The following is an 18,588-nucleotide window of genomic DNA, read 5'->3' on the forward strand; positions in this document are numbered from 1 at the left end:
AACCCAGTGGCTAAAACTGGTTGAAATTACATCATATTGCTGTTCTTTCAACCAGTTGTTGGTTGTAATGACACCAATTCATCCAGTTTTGCTCGCTGGAAAGCTACAGGCCTCTTCTGCTCTTTTTTTTGCTATTTGATGCTATAACAGGCTATTAGATAATATACCCCTGACAGTACAGCTACTTCTGTACCTGGTCTTAGGGGTATCATATTTTTCTGACTCTTTGGTGGCTTAATCAGCACTGAATCCAAAAGGGTTATGTAATGCTAGCAAGTGTACATGTCAGTAGATAACCAGGGGTAATGTCTATGATTTAGTGACTGTGGTCTAAACGTCTACTGTTTGTCCGATTGATGCTAGAACATGCTATAGATATACCCCTGAAAGTACAGCTACTTTTGTTCTTGGTCTTAGGGGTATCATATCATGTTCTTTCCTCAGATTGTGCGTCACGACCGCTCCATGGAGCAGATAGTTTTTCCGGTGCCCAACATCTGTGAGTACCTGACAGAGGAGTCCAAGATGCGCGTGTTCACTACAACCGAGAGGGATGACCAGGGCAGCAAGGTCAACGACTTCTTCACGCAGTTTGACGACCTCTACAACGAGATGCGCTGGCAGAAGAAGATACGCAGTAAGATACAAAGTTTTACACGGATTAACAATGCTAGTGGTGAAATAATGGCTACATTGTGATACAGGGACATTAACCAGTTGTCCCGTGTCTCTGTAGATAACCTGGCTCTGTTCTGGTTCTCTCGGCACATCTCTCTGTGGGGAAGCATCTCTTTCTACCTGGCCGTTCTAGTCAACGTGGCCGTGGCTCTCTTCTACCCCTTTGGAGATGACGGAGATGAAGGTGAGATGTCCTACTGGCATAAAGCAGGGTCTTATTCATAAGGGACAGTTCGAAATTTACTGGGTTAGGGGATCTGGTCCAAAATATTTCCCTGATTTTACATTTGCTATTTTGCAGGTTTTACTATATAATGTCTTCTGCTTGCATGTGCCTCCCCTATCAAGGTGTTTTTGTACACTTTTCCGCACGCTTAATATACCACAGGTCAATATAGTCTACCAGTCAACGGTCTATCCTGCCCTCAATTCATAGTGACAATAGTGGTAGTTGGATTGTTTGTTCAGACCTGCAATAGGTTAACTAGCAATCATACCAAACATAAAATAATTCAAATCTGCACCAATTTTCTATATAAATCCAGAAGATGGAGGAATAGCTGATAGGCAGTGGAGAGGTTTGGTGCGTCATTGCGCTTGAAATAACAGTGAAGACACGCAGCTCAAAAAGCTCCCTTATTGATCTTGTTTTAGGGTCAATAAAATTATCCTACAACACCACAATCCAATGAGTAATTGCATAATTGTATTCTATTGAGTACTATTGAGCACAATTCTACTCTAGGCTGTAAACTGTCATCTGAATAATGTCTCAAAAGCCCTGTTATTTGAATGTTTGATTCCATTCATTCCATTTGGATCAGCTGTGGGTCTGTTCTCGACAGGTTACAGAAAGGCACAGTAGCAGGCCAGTCTGGCTGTATTTTTACTTCTGATACTGATGCGCTGTCTGTTGCCGATCATCATTCTCCCAAGTCGTCCTATATAGTGTGGTCACATAGGCCTATGCTCCCAGCAGGCCCAGTTTTTCTGGAAACCTTCAAATTTGTTCAGCCTCCTTTCCGATCCGAGCAGCTATTCCTCGACCTAGAACCTAACACTTCAATATAGGCAAAATATTTGTCATTTAACTTTTTTAATGTATTCCCTTTTGTGTGTGGCATAAACACAACTAATTACAATGTTTTAATCTGATTAGACTACTTCAAAGGTCTCATGTAGGCTATGTGTGCATGTTCATCCACTCCACTGTAATTCCAGCATCCAAACTGTGCAACCGCCAAAACCATGCTGAAGTGGTAAAGTCGATATCCACCTTTATAAACACAGGGTTGCTACAGTTTCAAAAAAAATACAGTACAAGAGAAGGGTCAAGTGAAAATATTTTTTGCGTTGGTGAGGGGGGTGCATTTTTATTTCAAACTGTCCCTTAGGGCACATGATAGCAAAAACGTTTTCAAGCGGAACACGAAAACAAGCATTTCTTATTGCATAAGTTTAGGTAGTCCCTACTTGTTTTTGGTCTGTTTTCTTCCGTTTGATGTCTAATAACCACGACACAGTAGTTCCCAAATGGTCCCAAGTGGCTTTGGAATCCACTAGTGAGTTAGACAGTTTCTCTTAGGTGAAGACTAAAGCCTGGATTGTGGCTGGAAACATGACTGTTCATTTCATGGTAGTAATAGAGAAATCTGAAGGCTTTAGGTAGATCACGATGCAAAAAGTTAAGCAAGGAAGGAAAGTCCCAATCTTGTATGGCGAATGCTGTGTGACCATGTGCGTGATAATCACAGTAAATGTTGGTTAATGTGCTAAGGAGACAGTGTTTGAGATACACAAGGTCAGTGGTTTGGATATCACCAGTCTTCCCTTTGGGCCATTGTTTGACGTTCTCCACTGTTGCCTATTGTGACTGTCTCTCGAGAGGCTGAGAACCTAGAGTGTTGTGCCAAGTGCTAGCCTGGTCCCAGATCTGTTTGTGCGTTCTTGCCAGTTGGTATTTCCCACTTAGCTATAGCCTTGTCCCCAACTGGCAAGACAGCACAAACAGACCAGGCTATAATGAAGCACTCGGCTCTGTTGCATGATACATGAACCCAAATGCTTCAAATGCCACCTCTCTGAACAGTGTGAATGTCTTCATCTGTATTTGTTGTTGATTTTTGTTTGTTTACTCCGTCCCCAGGCATCCTGCCCCCCTTTGTGTCCATCCTGCTGTGGGTGGCGTTGGTGGTGTGCACCGCCATGCTCTTCATCCTGCCCAAACCAGGGAGTGTCCGGCCCTTCCTGGTCTCTGTCATACTGCGCTCTATTTACACACTGGGCCTGGGCCCGACCCTGCTGCTACTGGGGACCGCCAATGTAAGCAAAGTCAACTACGGACAAGATGATTTTAAGTAAATGTATAGTGTAATACTAACAACTCCTGTTTTGTCATCTCAGTGTCGTCATCTATTGAAGCCATCTTTCAGTCCTCCTCTTTCCTCTCCTCTCTCCAGCTCCTAAATAAGATGGTGTTCCTGGTGAGCTTCGTGGGCAACCAGGGGACGTTCACGCGGGGCTACAAGGCGGTGGTCATGGACATGCCCTTCCTCTACCACGTGGGCTATGTTATCGTCTGTATGCTGGGCCTCTTCGTCCACGAGTTCTTCTACAGCTTCCTGGTTAGTGGTAACAATCTCTGCAGCATTTCACTTAAAAAATACAATAACTTTATATTATTGTTACTCATTTATCATTTAAAAAATCAATTCAATTCAATGAACTGGATTCATTGAACTTGAAAGTACTTGGTTATTATTCGGAAAACATAAAATGGACGTTTGACAGTGACCTTGATTAAGTCTGGATCTTTCTTGGTGCCATGTGATGCGGGCAGGTGGTTATAGTGTGGTTCCATCATTTAGATTCATGGTCTCCTTGTTCCTCCACTTGAACCAGGTTTTTAAGACACAGCTGCAGTTGCAGAAAGCCACATCCTCTCCTACTTTTGCTATTGCAGCTTGGTAGTTATGTGATGTCTGGTTCCTTTACAGCTCTCCTAAAGCTGTGTGTGTCCATGTGTGTGCCTGTGTCTGCATCTGTCTGACTGTGTGTCTGTCACCCCCAGCTTTTTGACCTGCTGAACCGCGAGGAGACCCTGCTGAACGTGATCAAGAGCGTGACACGTAATGGGCGCTCCATCGTCCTCACGGCTGTGCTGGCCCTCATTCTGGTCTACCTCTTCTCCATCGTGGGATTCCTCTTCCTCAAGGACGACTTCCTCATGGACGTGCAACGTCTGCCAGGTCAGTACCCATAGACGCCCCCTCGTCTTCAGCCCACAGCCACCCCCACCTCACTTCCTTGGCCTCTACAGTCGTGGTCAAAAGTTTTGAGAATGACACAAGTATTGGTCTTCACAAAGTTCGCTGCTTCAGTGTTATGAGATATTTTTGTCAGATGTTACTATGGTATATTGAAGTATAATTACAAGCATTCCATAAGTGTCAAAGGCTTTTATTGACAATTACTTCTTTTTCAAGACCTCTGCAATCTGCCCTGGCATGCTGTCAATTAACTTCTGGGCCACATCCTGACTGATGGCAGCCCATTCTTGCATAATCAATGCTTGGAGTTTGTCCAAATTTTGTTTGTCCACCCGCCTTTTGAGGATCGACCACAAGTTCTCAATGGGATTAAGGTCTGGCGAGTTTCCTGGCCATGGCCCCAAAATGTGGATGTTTTGTTCCCCAAGCCACTTAGTTATCACTTTTGCCTTATGGCAAGGTGCTCCATCATGCTGGAAAAGGCATTGTTTGTCACCAAAATGTTATTGGATGGTTGGGAGAAGTTGCTCTCGGATGATGTGTTGGTACCATTCTTTATTCATGGCTTTGTTCTTAGGCAAAATTGTGAGTGAGCCCACTCCCTTGGCTGAGAAGCAATTTACACATGAATGGTCTCAGGATGCTTTACTGTTGGCATGACACAGGACTGATGGTAGCGCTCACCTTGTCTTCTCCGGACAAGGTGTTTTCCGGATGGCCCAAACAATCGGAAAGGGAATTCATCAGAGAAAATGACTTTACCCCAGTCCTCAGCAGTCCAATCCCTGTACCTTTTGCAGAATATCAGTCTGTCCCTGATGTTTTTCCTGGAGAGAAGTGGCTTCTTTGCTGCCCTTCTTGACACCAGGCCATCCTCCAAAGTCTTCGCCTCACTGTGCGTGCAGATGCACTCACACCTGCCTGCTGCCATTCTTGAGCAAGCTCTGCACTGGTGGTGCCCCGATCCCGCAGCTGAATCAACTTTAGGAGACGGTCCTGGCGCTTGCTGGACTTTCTTGGGCGCCCTGATGCCTTCTTCACAACAATTGAACCTCTCTCCTTGAAGTTCCGATAAATGGTTGATTTAGGTGCAATCTTACTAGTGTAACAGTGTTGCTTCCGTCCCTCTCCTCGCCCCTACCTGGGCTTGAACCAGGGACCCTCTGCACACATCGACAACAGTCACCCTCGAAGCACCGTTACCCGTCGCTCCACAAAAGCCACGGCTCAGCTCGAGTGACGTCATCGATTGAAACGCTACTAGTGCGGACCGCTAACTAGCTAGCCATTTCACACTGGTTACACTAGCAGCAATATCCTTGCCTGTGAAGCCCTTTTTGTGCAAAGCAATGATGACGGCACATGTTTCCTTGCAGGTAACCATGGTTAACAGAGGAAGAACAATGATTTCAAGCACCACCCTCCTTTTAAAGCTTCCAGTCTGTTATTCTAACTCAATCAACATGACAGAGTGATCTCCAGCCTTGTCCTCGTCAAGACTCTCACCTGTGTTAACGAGAGAATCACTGACATGATGGCAGCTGGTCCATTTTTGGCAGGGCTGAAATGCAGTGGATATGTTTTTGGGCGATTAAGTTCATATTCATGGCAAAGAGGGACATTGCAAATTAATTGCAATTCATCTGATCACTCTTCATGACATTCTGGAGTATATGCAAATTGCCATCATCAAAACTGAGGCAGCAGACTTTGTGAAAATTAGTATTTGTGTAATTCTCAAAACTTTTGACCACGACTGTATACCCTAGGTCTCTGCACTTTAACCCCTAGTTCAATTAGTACCGGTACCCAATGTTCCTCAACCCCTATATTACCCTAGGTCTCTGACCGTTTACTCAGCTCTGTCGTCCCCGTGCTCCCCCGCACTACCCCACCCACCTCAGCCTGTCCTGCTGATCGCTGATATTGTCACTGCTCAGTGGAAGGTCCATGATCTCTGATGTTTTCCCCGAACACCTCTTACACTGGACTGTGGCCACATAGTCTCCCCATTAGGCCTGCCACCCACCCACACCTAACCGTCCCCCGTCAATACCCACACCTGACTGGCTGACTGGCCAATTCTATGTCCCTCGATCATGAGAACTTCCTCATACAGCCAGTATACAACCTGACCACAAACTAATAATGACGTCAGTGCAATCCATTTTGCCCACTGGGTAGTAGGGCTGGGCGATATATCGAATGAATTCAATTTATTCAAATATTTTTTTTTGCGCGATATTCCAAATGCCTGAATCACAGAATCTAGGTTATTTTTATTTTTCGTTTTTATGAGTGTTTATGTCTGCTTGTTCTCATGTTGTCTTTTTGGTCTCGTTCGCTCCTTCTGTGCTGTGCACCTTCCCATTTACGCCAGAGATCTGTATATAATGACGAGATGCTCATGTCTCCACCCTAACAATGGGAGTCGTTGTCCCAAAGGCGGGAAGGCAGACGACAAGCTTAGGTTGAAAATAAGCGCATAGAAACACATTAGGCTTATTTTGGACAGATTTTAGCGAGTGAAACCTCTCGCTTTGCCTCTTTCTCTGTGGTTTACATACAGTGAGGGAAAAAAGTATTTGATCCCCTGCTGATTTTGTACGTTTGCCCACTGACAAAGACATGATCAGTCTATAATTTTAATGGTAGGTTTATTTGAACATTGAGAGACAGACTTAGTACTTGGTGGCAAAACCCTTGTTGGCAATCACAGAGGTCAGACGTATCTTGTAGTTGGCCACCAGGTTTGCACACATCTCAGGAGGGATTTTGTTCCACTCCTCTTTGCAGAACTTCTCCAAGTCATTAAGGTTTCGAGGCTAAAAAAGGCACACAAAAAAAGCAGACATTGAATATCCCTTTGAGCATGGTGAAATTATTAATTACACTATGTCATCACACCCAGTCACTAAAAATATATAGGTGTCCTTCCTAACTCAGTTGCCAGAGAGGAAGGAAACCGCTCAGGGATTTCACCATGAGGCCAATGGTGACTTTAACATTTACATTTTAGTCATTTAGCCGACGCTCTTATCCAGAGCGACTTACAGGAGCAATTAGGGTTAAGTGCCTTGCTTAAGGGCACATCGACAGATTTTTCACCTAGTCGGCTCGGGGATTAGAACCAGCGACCTTTCAGTTACTGGCACAACCCTCTTACCCACTAAGCTACCTGCCGCCCTTTAAAACGGTTACAGAGTTTAATGGCTGTGATAGGAAAAAACTGAAGATGGATCAACAACATTGTAGTTACTCCACAATACTAACCTAAATGACAGAGTGAAAAGAAGGAAGCCCTGTACAGAATACAAATATTCCAAAACATGCAATATGGCACGAAAGTAAAACTGCAAAAAATGTGCCAAGAAATTAACTTTATGTCCTGAATACAAATCGTTATGTTTGGGGCAAATCCAACACATCACTGAATACCACTCTTCATATTTTCAAGCATGGTGGCAGCGTCATGTTATATGGGTATGCTTATCATTGGCAATGGAGTTTTTTAGGATAAAAATAAACCAAATAGAGCTAAGCACATGCAAAATCCTAAAGGAAAACCTGGTTCAGTCTGCTTTCCAACAGACACTGGGAGATGAATTCACCTTTCAGCAGGACAATAACCTAAAACACAAGGCCAAATATACACTAGAGCTGCTTACCAAGATGGCATTGAATGTTCCTGAGTGGCCTAGTTACAGTTTAGACTTAAATCGGCGTATAAATCTATGGCGACTTCAAAATGTCTTTCTAGCAATGATCAACAACCAACTTGACAGAGCTTGAAGAATAAAACATATATATAATGTGCAATCCAGATGTGCAAAGCTCTTAGAGACTTACCCAGAAAGACTCACAGCTGTAATCGTTACCAAAGGTGATTCTAACATGTATTGACTCAGGGGTGTGAATACTTAAGTAGTACTTTAAAGTATTTTTACTTAAGTTGTTTTTAGGGAGATCTGTACTTTACTTTACTATTTGTATTTTTGACAGGTTTTACTTTTACTCGACTACATTCCTAAAGAAAATCATATACTTTTTACTCCATCCATTTTCCTTGACACCCAAAGTTACTCGTTACATTTTGAATGCTTAGCAGGACAGGAAAATTGTCAGATTCACGCACTTATCAAGACAACATCCCTGGTCATCGCTACTGCCTCTGATCTGGTGGACTCACTAAACTCAAACGCTTCATTTGGGTTCTTTTTCCACATTTCTTAAAACACGTTTTCACTTAGTCCTTATGGGGTATTGTGTGTAGATGGGTGCGACCAACAATCACAAGGCACTGTACGTCAATACATCTTTGCATGCAGAATGGATAGCCTATGCCATTGCTCACTTCCCCATTTGGCTATGTGTGTGAGAGCTTTCCAGAGCATGTGTGCATGCATGCGAGAGTGTGGGCGTGTGTACGTGCTCTTGCGCAGCGCTCGGGCGGTCAGAGGGAGAGAACCTGCCAGCACATGTGCACCTGTTGCATAATCTGGAGCAGTGGCTGTGCAGCGCAGCACTCTCTTATGTAACCGGCTGGGCTGGGGGGTGGGTGAATGTGTGTGTCTCTGTCTGTGGGCTGAGCTGTCTGAGGGCACTGCAATTCTTAGTGCACATTTCGATAAATGAAAAAGACCTAGCTAAAAGACAGTCAACAGGGCTGAGATGGGTATAAACTAAAATCTCTTACGCAAAAAACGAGCTCCAGGCATGGACCCTAGACCGAATTGGTTGTCACAAAGTTGTCTCCAAGTCACTATTTGTGACCAATCAAATTGAGATGTTGTCACAAGTGGCCATGTTTACGTGCACACCAATATCCCGTTATTATTCGGGATACTCAATTATTCTGTTTTTGAGTTGATGCATATAAACATCATATCCCATTTTACAATAACCCAAAAAAGCTTGTGTCCCAGTTATGAGAAACCCGGATAAGATGCCTGGGATATTCTGATCTTCGATTGGATACTGTGGCATGTGAACATCTTATCCCGTTTACTGTTGTTTTTTGCGGTCAGTTTCACGCATATCATGGGTGTTGTGTGATGTTTTCATCTGATTGTCAAACTAATCACTTTAAAAAGTGCGCTATACCTGCACAGTTCGATCCACCATAATATTTCCATAATAATGTATTTTGCTGATACTCCGTACTGGACCATATAGCCTACTGGCTCAGGCTACTTTCACCCCTAATTTAGATACGTTTCTGCTTATAATTTCCAACATTTGGTAGGCCATATTTTAATTTAGGCCATTTGTTTGTCGACTATAGTTAGATACATGCAGCTTCTCTTCTGTTATAACTTGTTGCCCTGGAAGACTAAATACGCTAGTGTTCACCAAAATAATGTCTTACATTGATAGAATGAATGCATTAGTTATCTAGTTAACAACAGGAAAGTTGTCTGTTTCGTTTAGGGACCGGGGAGAAAACGCAATAACTTCAAAACAGTGGACAGATTGTTCCTGTGCAAAATTTCCAAATACCAACAGTTTGACCGGTTTTACGGAAATGGAAAGCTGAGAAAATGGTGAAACACGTTTCTGATTAGACTTCAGTTGGTCTTGGGTGCATATTATACAGTACATTTGGAAAGTATTCAGACCCCTTGACTTTTTCCACATTTTGTTACGTTACTGCCTTATTCTAAAATTGATTAAATAGTTTTTTCCCCTTGTCAATCTACACACAATACCCCATAATGAAAAAGAAAAAAATGGTTTTTAGAAATTTTAGCAAATGTATACAAAATATATAACTGAAATATTACATTGACTTAAGTATTCAGACCCTTTACTCTTTGTTGAAGCACCTTTGGCAGCGATTACAGCCTCAAGTCTTCTTGATGCTACAAGCTTGGCACACCTGTATTTGGGGAGTTTCTCCCATTCTTCTCTGCAGATCCTCTCAAGCTCTGTCAGGTTGGATGGGGAGCGTCGCTGCACAGCTATTTTCAGGTCTCTCCAGAGATGTTTGATTGGGTTCATGTCCGGGCTCTGGCTGGGCCACTCAGGGACATTCAGAGACTTGTCCCGAAGCCACTCCTGTGTTGTCTTGGCTATGTGCTTAGGGTCGTTGTCCTGTTAGAAGCTGAACCTTCACCCCAGTCTGAGGTCCTGAGCGGTCTGGAGCAGGTTTTCATCAAGGATCTCTCTGTACTTTGCTCCTTTCATCTTTCCCTCAATCCTGACTAGTCTCCCAGTCCCTGCCGCTGAAAAACATCCCCACATCATGATGCTTCCAACACCATGCTTCACCGTAGGGATGGTGCCAGGTTTCATCCAAACCTGACGCTTGGCATTCAGGCCAAAGAGTTCAATCTTGGTTTCATCAGACCAGAGAATCTTATTTCTCATGGTCTGAGAGTCTTTAGGTGCCTTTTGGCAAACTCCAGACTTCCGTCTGGCCACTCTACCATAAAGGCCTGATTGGTGGAGTGCTGCAGAGATGTTTTTCCTTCTGGAAGATTCTCCCATCTCCACAGAGGAACTCTGGAGCTCTGTCAGAGTGACCATCGGGTTCTTGGTCACCTCCCTGACCAAGGCCCTTCTCCCCAGATTGCTCAGTTTGGCTGGGCGGCCAGCTCTAGGAAGAGTCTTGGTGGTTCCAAACTTCTTCCATTTAAGAATGATGGAGGCCACCGTGTTCTTGGGGACCTTCAATGCTGCAGACATTTTTTGTTACCCTTCCCCAGAGCTGTGTCTCGACACAATCCTTTCTCGGAGCTCTACGGACAATTCCTTCGACCTCATGGCTTGGTTTTTGCTCTGACATGCACTGTCAACTGTGGGACCTTATATAGACAGGTGTGTGCCTTTCCAAGTCATGTCCAATCAATTGAATTTACCACAGGTGGACTCCAATCAAGTTGTAGAAACATCTCAAGGATGATCAATGGAAACAGGATGCACCTGAGCTCAATTTTGAGTCTCATAGCAAAGGGTCTGAATACTTATGTAAATAAGGTATTTCTGTTTTTGTAGTTTTATAAATGTGCCAACATTTCTTCAAAACTGTTTTTGCTTTGTCATTATGGGGTATTGTGTGTAGATTGATGAGCAAATCAATTTTAGAATAAGGCTGTAATGTAACAATGTGGAAAAAGTCAAGGGGTCTGAATACTTTCCGAATGCACTGTATGTGGTTGAAATACTGTCTGCTTGCGTAACAGTCTCAAAGATAACACTGTACACGTGCATTCACATTTTCTCAAGAGATTTTCAAAGAAATAAATCAGATTTCTCCACTCCTGTTCCCAGGACAAAATTAACATTTGTATCATTTTACTGCAAGAAATGCATAATTCTGCAGGAGTTAATATTATATTAGGCTACATGTGAGAGGTTATTCGCCTACAGTCAGTGTCTAGATTTCAGTTACTATTCCAGTTAAGCCATATGAACTTCAATTAGGAAGATTCTGTTTATTCATAGATACAGGGATACACGTGAGCGGGATATCAAAGGTGCATGTAAGCAGCTTATCACGAATAAGACCTTAAGCGGGATATGAGCTACTATCCCGAATACTGTGTGCATGTAAACGTGGTCAATGTCATAACCAACCTTCTCACAACTTATTTGCAATGTTGTGACAACGTTATGTTTTAGTAGTGGAGAGGAGAGGGGAGCACCCTGCCATAGCTCCCCAGCTTCCCTACTCCCTGTTATGGTCTCAATGGTCCCTGGTCGTGACTCTCCAGCCCAGGCGTGGGCCTCCTCTCTCTGCCTGTCTCTCTCATTATCACGGTCAAGCACTGTTGAGAAGGATATGAAGAGCCTGTTGAAATGTCATTAGTATTACCAAACACACACAGCCACCAGCCTGCATCTGCTGTTATGCTCTGGATACGCAACTACAGCTAATGTGATTCATGTTGGCTGGTTATGAATAGACAACAGGTCTATCCTCCATGACAAAAGGGGAATGTCCACTCCCTGTTTGGGTGCAACCTTTTAATAAAGTTTATAGATGATGAAATGTTGATGAGAACCTTCAAGCGTATTGTCTCTAGTAACCTGTGCAAAATAATTTCTGTATACAGTCCTATTCTTTTTTTTGTGTCATCATTCAGTTGAACTTGCTTATTTTCCTGCTTTTAGGGAAACTGGAAACACTAAAAGATGGCCGAGCTCCCTCCGACAAGTGTTTGAAAGACGGCTGCCCGGACTCCATACCCACGTCTGTCACCAGTAAGTTATTATCACCAAACTAAGCCACAAGTCTCTAAAATGACCCACTTAAATGGTATTCTCCCCTTGTCTCATTAACATTTTCCTCTGTGTAAAAGTGACAATGCTGCAGAGGCTTTGGAACTCTCCATGTCATTTACTTTTAGCCAACTAAAGAAGCTGTGTGTGTAGCCTGGGCAGGTCTGGGCAGGTCTAGGTCTGGGCAGGTCTAGGTCTGGGCAGGTCTAGGTCTGGGCAGGTCTAGGTCTGGGCAGGTCTAGGTCTGGGCAGGTCTAGGTCTGGGCAGGTCTAGGTCTGGGCAGGTCTAGCGGTCTATAGCCGCTGCCTCGGGAGCACATGTACTAAGGACCGTTGCCAACATGGGTTGGAATCCGGCCCACTGCTCTTTCAGCACTTTCTCTCCTACTTTTCACCTCTATCGCTCTCTGTCCAAAAACATGCAAAATATACAGTACCAGTCAAAAGTTTGGACACACTTACTCATTCCAGGGTTTTTCTTTCTTTTTACTATTTTCTACGTTGTAGAATAATAGTGAGACACCAAAACTATAACATAACACATATGGAATCATGTAGTAACCAAAAAAGTGTTAAACAAATCAAAATATATTTTAGATTTGAGATTCTTCAAAGTAGCCACCCCTTGCCTTGATGACAGCTTTACACACTCTTGGCATTCTCTCAACCAGCTTCATGACGTAGTCTCCTGGAATGCATTTCAATTAACAGGTGTGCCTTGTTAAAAGTTAATTTGTGGGATTTCTTTCCTTCTTAATGCATTTGAGCCAATCAGTTGTGTTGTGACAAGGTAGGGGTGGTATACAGAAGATAACCCTGTTTGGTAAAAGACCAAGTCCATATTATGGCAAGAACAGCTCATATAAGCAAAGAGAAATGACAGTCCGTCATTACTTTAAGACATGAAGGTCAGTCAATCCGGAACATTTCAAGAACTTTGAACGTTTCTTCAAGTGCAGTCGCAAAAACCATCAAGCGCTATGATGAAACTGGCTCTCATGAGGACCGCCACAGGAAAGGAAGACCCAGAGTTACCTCTGCTGCAGAAGATAAGTTCATTAGAGTTAACTGCACCTCAGATTGCAGCCCAAATAAATACTTCACAGAGTTCAAGTCACAGACACATCTCAACATCAACTGTTCAGAGGAGACTGCGTGAATCAGGCCTTCATGGTTGAATTGCTACAAAGAAACCACTACTAAAGGACACCAATAAGAAGAAGAGACTTGCTTGGGCCAAGAAACACGAGCAATGGACATTAGACTGGTGGAAAGCTGTCCTTTGGTTTGATGAGTCCGAATTTGAGATTTTTGGTTCCAACCGCCGTGTCTTTGTGAGACGCAGTGTAGGTGAACGGATGATCTCCGCATGTGTGGTTCTCACTGTGAAGCATGGAGGAGGAGGTGTGATGGTGTGGGGGTTCTTTGCTGGTGACACTGTCTGTGATTTATTTAGAATTCAAGGCACACTTAACCAGCATGGCTACTACAGCATTCTGCAGCGATACGCCATCCCATCTGGTTTGCGCTTAGTCAGACTATCATTTGTTTTTCAACAGCACAATGACCCAACACACCTCCAGGCTGTGTAAGAGCTATTTGACCAAGAAGGAGAATGATGCAGTGTTGCATCAGGTGACCTGGCCTCCACAATCACCCGACCTCAACCCAATTGAGATGGTTTGGGATGAGTTGGACCGTGGAGTGAAGAAAAAGCAGCCAACAAGTGCTCAGCATATGTGGGAGCTCCTTCCAGACTGTTGGAAAAGCATTCCAGGTGAAGCTGGTTGAGAGAATGCCAAGAGTGTGCAAAGCTGTCATCAAGGCAAAGGGTGGCTGCTTTGAAGAATCTCAAATATAACATATTTTTATTTGTTTAACACTTTTTTTGTTACTACATGATTCCATATGTGTTATTTCATAGTTTTGATGTCTTCACTATTATTCTACAATTAGAAAATAATAAAAAATTAACAAAATTCCTTGAATGAGTAGGTGTGTCCAAACCTTTGGCTGGTACTGTATTATTATTTTTTTAGGCCATGTGACATGAACAGCCAACCACTTGTCCTTATCATGAATGCTTTATCTAACAGCATTTGGCACATGTGCACATGGAGCCCCAGACTCAATAGGACTCATTTCCTGTGACAGTGGTTTCTAATCAGACCTTGGCTAGTTCAGTCAGTTCTCAGTCCTTAGCATTCAGTAGCCCTCTAGGTGTGTACTTGTTCTGGGAGCTGTGTAAATGTGAAGTGTTGGCTACCTCTCCAGTCAGTTAGCCTATGGAAGGTTCCACACTGAGGCATTGGCTGAGGAAGGGTGTTGAGATATAAGGTGTTAGTGGCAGGACGTTAAAGCAGCATCCTGGAAAGGGAGAAGCAGAGGGGATGACTCATCGTACTCATCTTTGTTCTCCAGCCCAGTGTTTGTCCATGGATCACAAGCACTTCAGGGGCCTCTACACGTGACCTAACCCACTCCTCTTTCCATGCTATTTCTATCCCTCCATCTCTGGCTATTTTTTCAGCCTCTCAATCTCTCTCTTGCTTTTTTCTTTACACCCCCCTCCCTCTATTTCTTTCATTTTTTTTCTGTCACGTAGAGGGGTCACATCATCCCATGTGTTCCTTTGTTTAAACTCTTTCATCCTGTGTTGAAGTCCCACATCTACTATTGTGAAGGGATTTCAACCTGTGCAGGTTTTAGAATTTTGTCAGAATGTTTTTTAATTATAAATGTGTCACTCATTGTCAGGAAGATCTAGGACACTACCACCTTTGTTGTGTACATCTATCATTAGTTTCGTACACACATATACATACCTCATGGCTGAATGTTTTGCTGTGTGTGTGTGTCCAGTGATGGTGGGGGGGGACGATGGGACGGAGCGTGTGTGTGACACTCTGCTCATGTGTATCGTGACGGTGCTGAACCAGGGCCTGAGGAACGGAGGGGGAGTGGGAGACGTGCTGAGGAAGCCTTCCAAAGACGTGAGTGACATGGTCCAATCAAACAATCAATCTGTATATCAATGAACCAGTCAGCCAGTAATTGATGGATGGGGGGGATGGATTGACTGTTTGTTTTACAAAAAATATAGAAAACAAAAGGCCATCAACTCTTTTTCATAATGATGGTGATGGCAATTATAATTATAACGATGTTATTAATTGGGATGATGATTATGACGATGCTGAGTATGATGACTTGTATAGTGATACAACTTTTCATGATGATGATGCTGATGAAATCACTTTTTCATTGTTTCTTACCGGTCCACTCATTAACCAGGATCCTCTGTTTGCGGCCCGTGTGGTGTATGACCTACTGTTCTTCTTCATTGTCATCATCATCGTCCTAAACCTGATCTTCGGCGTCATCATCGATACGTTCGCCGACCTGAGGAGCGAGAAACAGAGGAAGGAGGAGATACTGAAGACCACCTGCTTCATCTGTGGTGTGTACACAGCCCTACCTATCACTTCATAACTCCACATAGCACTACATAACACTATGTAGCACTACATAGAACTACATGGCACTATAGAGCAACACAAAACACTGCACAGCACTACATAACAGTACATAGCACTACATAACAGTACATAGCACTACATAACAGTACATAGCACTACATAACAGCACATAGCATTACATAACAGTACATCGCACTACATAGCAGAGAAATACAAATAGTACAGTTCTGTTGCTTTATTTGTTACCCTCCTGCGCGAACTGTCAGGTTTTTTGTATCATCTTGATGCAAATTCAGTAAATAGTGTAATTCTACTGTACATTTCTTGCATATTGCAACTTTGATAGCAATACTCATTCGACTGTCTTGGAATGTTAGAAAAAAAATCTAACTTGCTGTACTGTGCTTGCTGCCTGTAGATATCAGACATTACTATGTGCTGTAGATATACAACAAGACAGGATAGAGGCTCTAAAATATGGTTAAGAACACCAAAGAAACAGCAGGATAAGACTGAAAGGTGAAGGGAATTGGTGTATCAGAGTGTATAAGTAGTGTTTCACCCCTCTCAGGGTTGGAGAGGGATAAATTCGACAACAAGACAGTGTCATTTGAGGAGCACATCAGGTCGGAACACAACATGTGGCACTACCTGTACTTCCTGGTTCTGGTGAGGGTGAAGGACCCCACGGAGTACACAGGCCCCGAGAGCTACGTGGCCCAGATGATCAAGGTGGGTAGTTAGTTAGCTATCTCCTCCATGCTCAACACGTCTTTACCTGAACACACAGGGTCTGTGTTGCATGATGGAAGGGTGTGTGTATTTTATCACCAAGGTACTGGTGATGCAATGATGAGTCAGGATTTTATACTTGAGCCCCTATGTTGAATGTGAAAACAGTGTTGGAACGTTAAAATCAGACCTCTTACACACACAAACACACAGTTTGTCCTGGCAGTGTATATGTATGCAGTAGCTGTAGCGTCTCAGTGTGTGTTCCGCCTCCTCCTCTTTGTCCTCCGCAGCCAGACACAGTGTTCCAGTCTGACAGTGAACCCCCAGCCTCTGCAGCAGACTCAGCCAAAAAAAAGAGAGAAAAAAAACACCCAAAACGTGACTGAGCCACACACCCCTTCCCCCTGCCCAGCATCAGTCTCCCTCTCTTCCCTCTTTTCTCTTCCTCTCCTTTTAATTATCTTCTCAGACTTGGTTATAAAGCTACAGTGCAGTACTTCTCTCAGGTTTCACAGAAACTAGTGACTGCTACTATGATACTCTGACCTTCTCCCCTCTAGGGTTGTAGTAGTGTGATACTCTGACCTTCTCCCCTCTAGGATTGTAGTAGTGTGATACTCTGACCTTCTCCCCTCTAGGGTTGTAGTAGTGTGATACTCTGACCTTCTCCCCTCTAGGATTGTAGTAGTGTGATACTCTGACCTTCTCCCCTCTAGGGTTGTAGTAGTGTGATACTCTGACCTTCTCCCCTCTAGGATTGTAGTAGTGTGATACTCTGACCTTCTCCCCTCTAGGGTTGTAGTAGTGTGATACAGTCATATAAAGGGTGGAGGCATCAGCTCACTGTATGGTAATGAGTGCCGCAACCTGTCTGGAAGAGAAGCAATAAAGAGGAGCTTTTATGTATGGGGTAGGTATTATGATGCAATTATAATGCATCGTTAGGCTTGTCATGAGCATGAATAACCCCCTCATAATGCCTTATAATCATCTCATAATGATCTTGACTAATACCAGCGATTTTGAATCTGTTGAAACAAAGAGATACTTAACATATGATATGCCTTGTTATAAGACATTATAAAAGCTGATAGATGATTATAACGCATTATAAAGCATTATAGCTGGATGCTTTAAGTAAAGTCGTTTTAGATGGTTGCCAAGAGGTTAATGGATTCAAACATCATTGTGGTGATTTACATGATTACATAATGGGAGATCAGGGATGATTGTATAATGATGCAGATTTTTGCATAACAAATAGTTGACAACTGAATCTATTTTAGGATGTTTTAAAGAAGTGATGCGTCCTCTTCTGACGGCCAATCAGTAAAAGGTACTAGTGCATGGTGAATATTTTTATGTTGGGCCTATAAGCACTGTGATTGGCAGAAAACGACAACAGCCTGGATTTATAGACAATAATCAGTCCCGGATCTGTATCTCTTCTAAACAATATAAGATCAAGATCTGTGTACATTAAGCTCTGAAAATATGTATTTAAAAGTATATTCTGTTGACATGTGTATGCAGTTCTGTAGTAGACAGAACTGAAGTGCATTGAGGAGCTGTGTTCTCTGCAGTCTGCTTTAGGTGAACACACACAGCAGTCCTGACTCAGTCTGAGGGGTGGACTAGCTAATTAACCCACTGTCTGACCACCTCCCTCCCTCCCTCCCTCCATGTCTGTGTGCAGAGCTGACACCTTAGGACAGCCTCACATACGTACACGTACATAGACACAAACACAAAACACAGTTTACAAGACTTAGAGAATGAGTGCATCTGGCTGTTAAGTACAGAATGAGCAAAAGTGGAGGATGCTGTTACGTTTGTGTGTCTGTGTGTGTTTTTTTACATGCTTACAGTGCATTCGGAAAGTATTCAGACCCTTTGACTTTTTCCACATTTTGTTACATTACAGCCTTATTCTAAAATGGATTATTCCTCATCAATCTACACAAAATACCCCATAATGACAAAGCGAAAACAGGTTTTTCGACATTTTAGCAAATATATTACAATAAAAGAAAGTAACCTTATTTACATAAGTATTCAGACCCTTTGCTATGAGACTCGAAATTGAGCATCCTGTTTCCATTGATCATCATTGAGATGTTTCTACAACTTGATTGGAGCCCCCCTGTGGTAAATTCAAATTATTGGACATGATTTGGAAAGGCACACACCTGTCTATATAAGGT

At 43.2% G+C, this 18,588-nt stretch overlaps 1 protein-coding gene across 1 annotated transcript in view; it reads left to right on the forward strand.

The window, feature by feature from the left end:
* The window catches only part of LOC311135168 (inositol 1,4,5-trisphosphate-gated calcium channel ITPR2-like), a 148,623-nt gene that overhangs the window by 116,703 nt on the left and 13,332 nt on the right, over positions 1 to 18,588 (forward strand). The window contains exons 47-55 of the mRNA XM_084169086.1: positions 445 to 637; positions 737 to 862; positions 2,825 to 3,000; positions 3,138 to 3,302; positions 3,749 to 3,926; positions 12,063 to 12,152; positions 15,033 to 15,163; positions 15,465 to 15,630; positions 16,221 to 16,381. Coding sequence (XP_084025212.1) covers positions 445 to 637; positions 737 to 862; positions 2,825 to 3,000; positions 3,138 to 3,302; positions 3,749 to 3,926; positions 12,063 to 12,152; positions 15,033 to 15,163; positions 15,465 to 15,630; positions 16,221 to 16,381 — 1,386 coding nt within the window. The remainder of the gene's footprint in view (positions 1 to 444; positions 638 to 736; positions 863 to 2,824; positions 3,001 to 3,137; positions 3,303 to 3,748; positions 3,927 to 12,062; positions 12,153 to 15,032; positions 15,164 to 15,464; positions 15,631 to 16,220; positions 16,382 to 18,588) is intronic.

The sequence above is a fragment of the Coregonus lavaretus genome (genome assembly GCF_964263955.1).
Source record: "Coregonus lavaretus genome assembly, chromosome: 9".
Taxonomy (NCBI): domain Eukaryota; kingdom Metazoa; phylum Chordata; class Actinopteri; order Salmoniformes; family Salmonidae; genus Coregonus; species Coregonus lavaretus.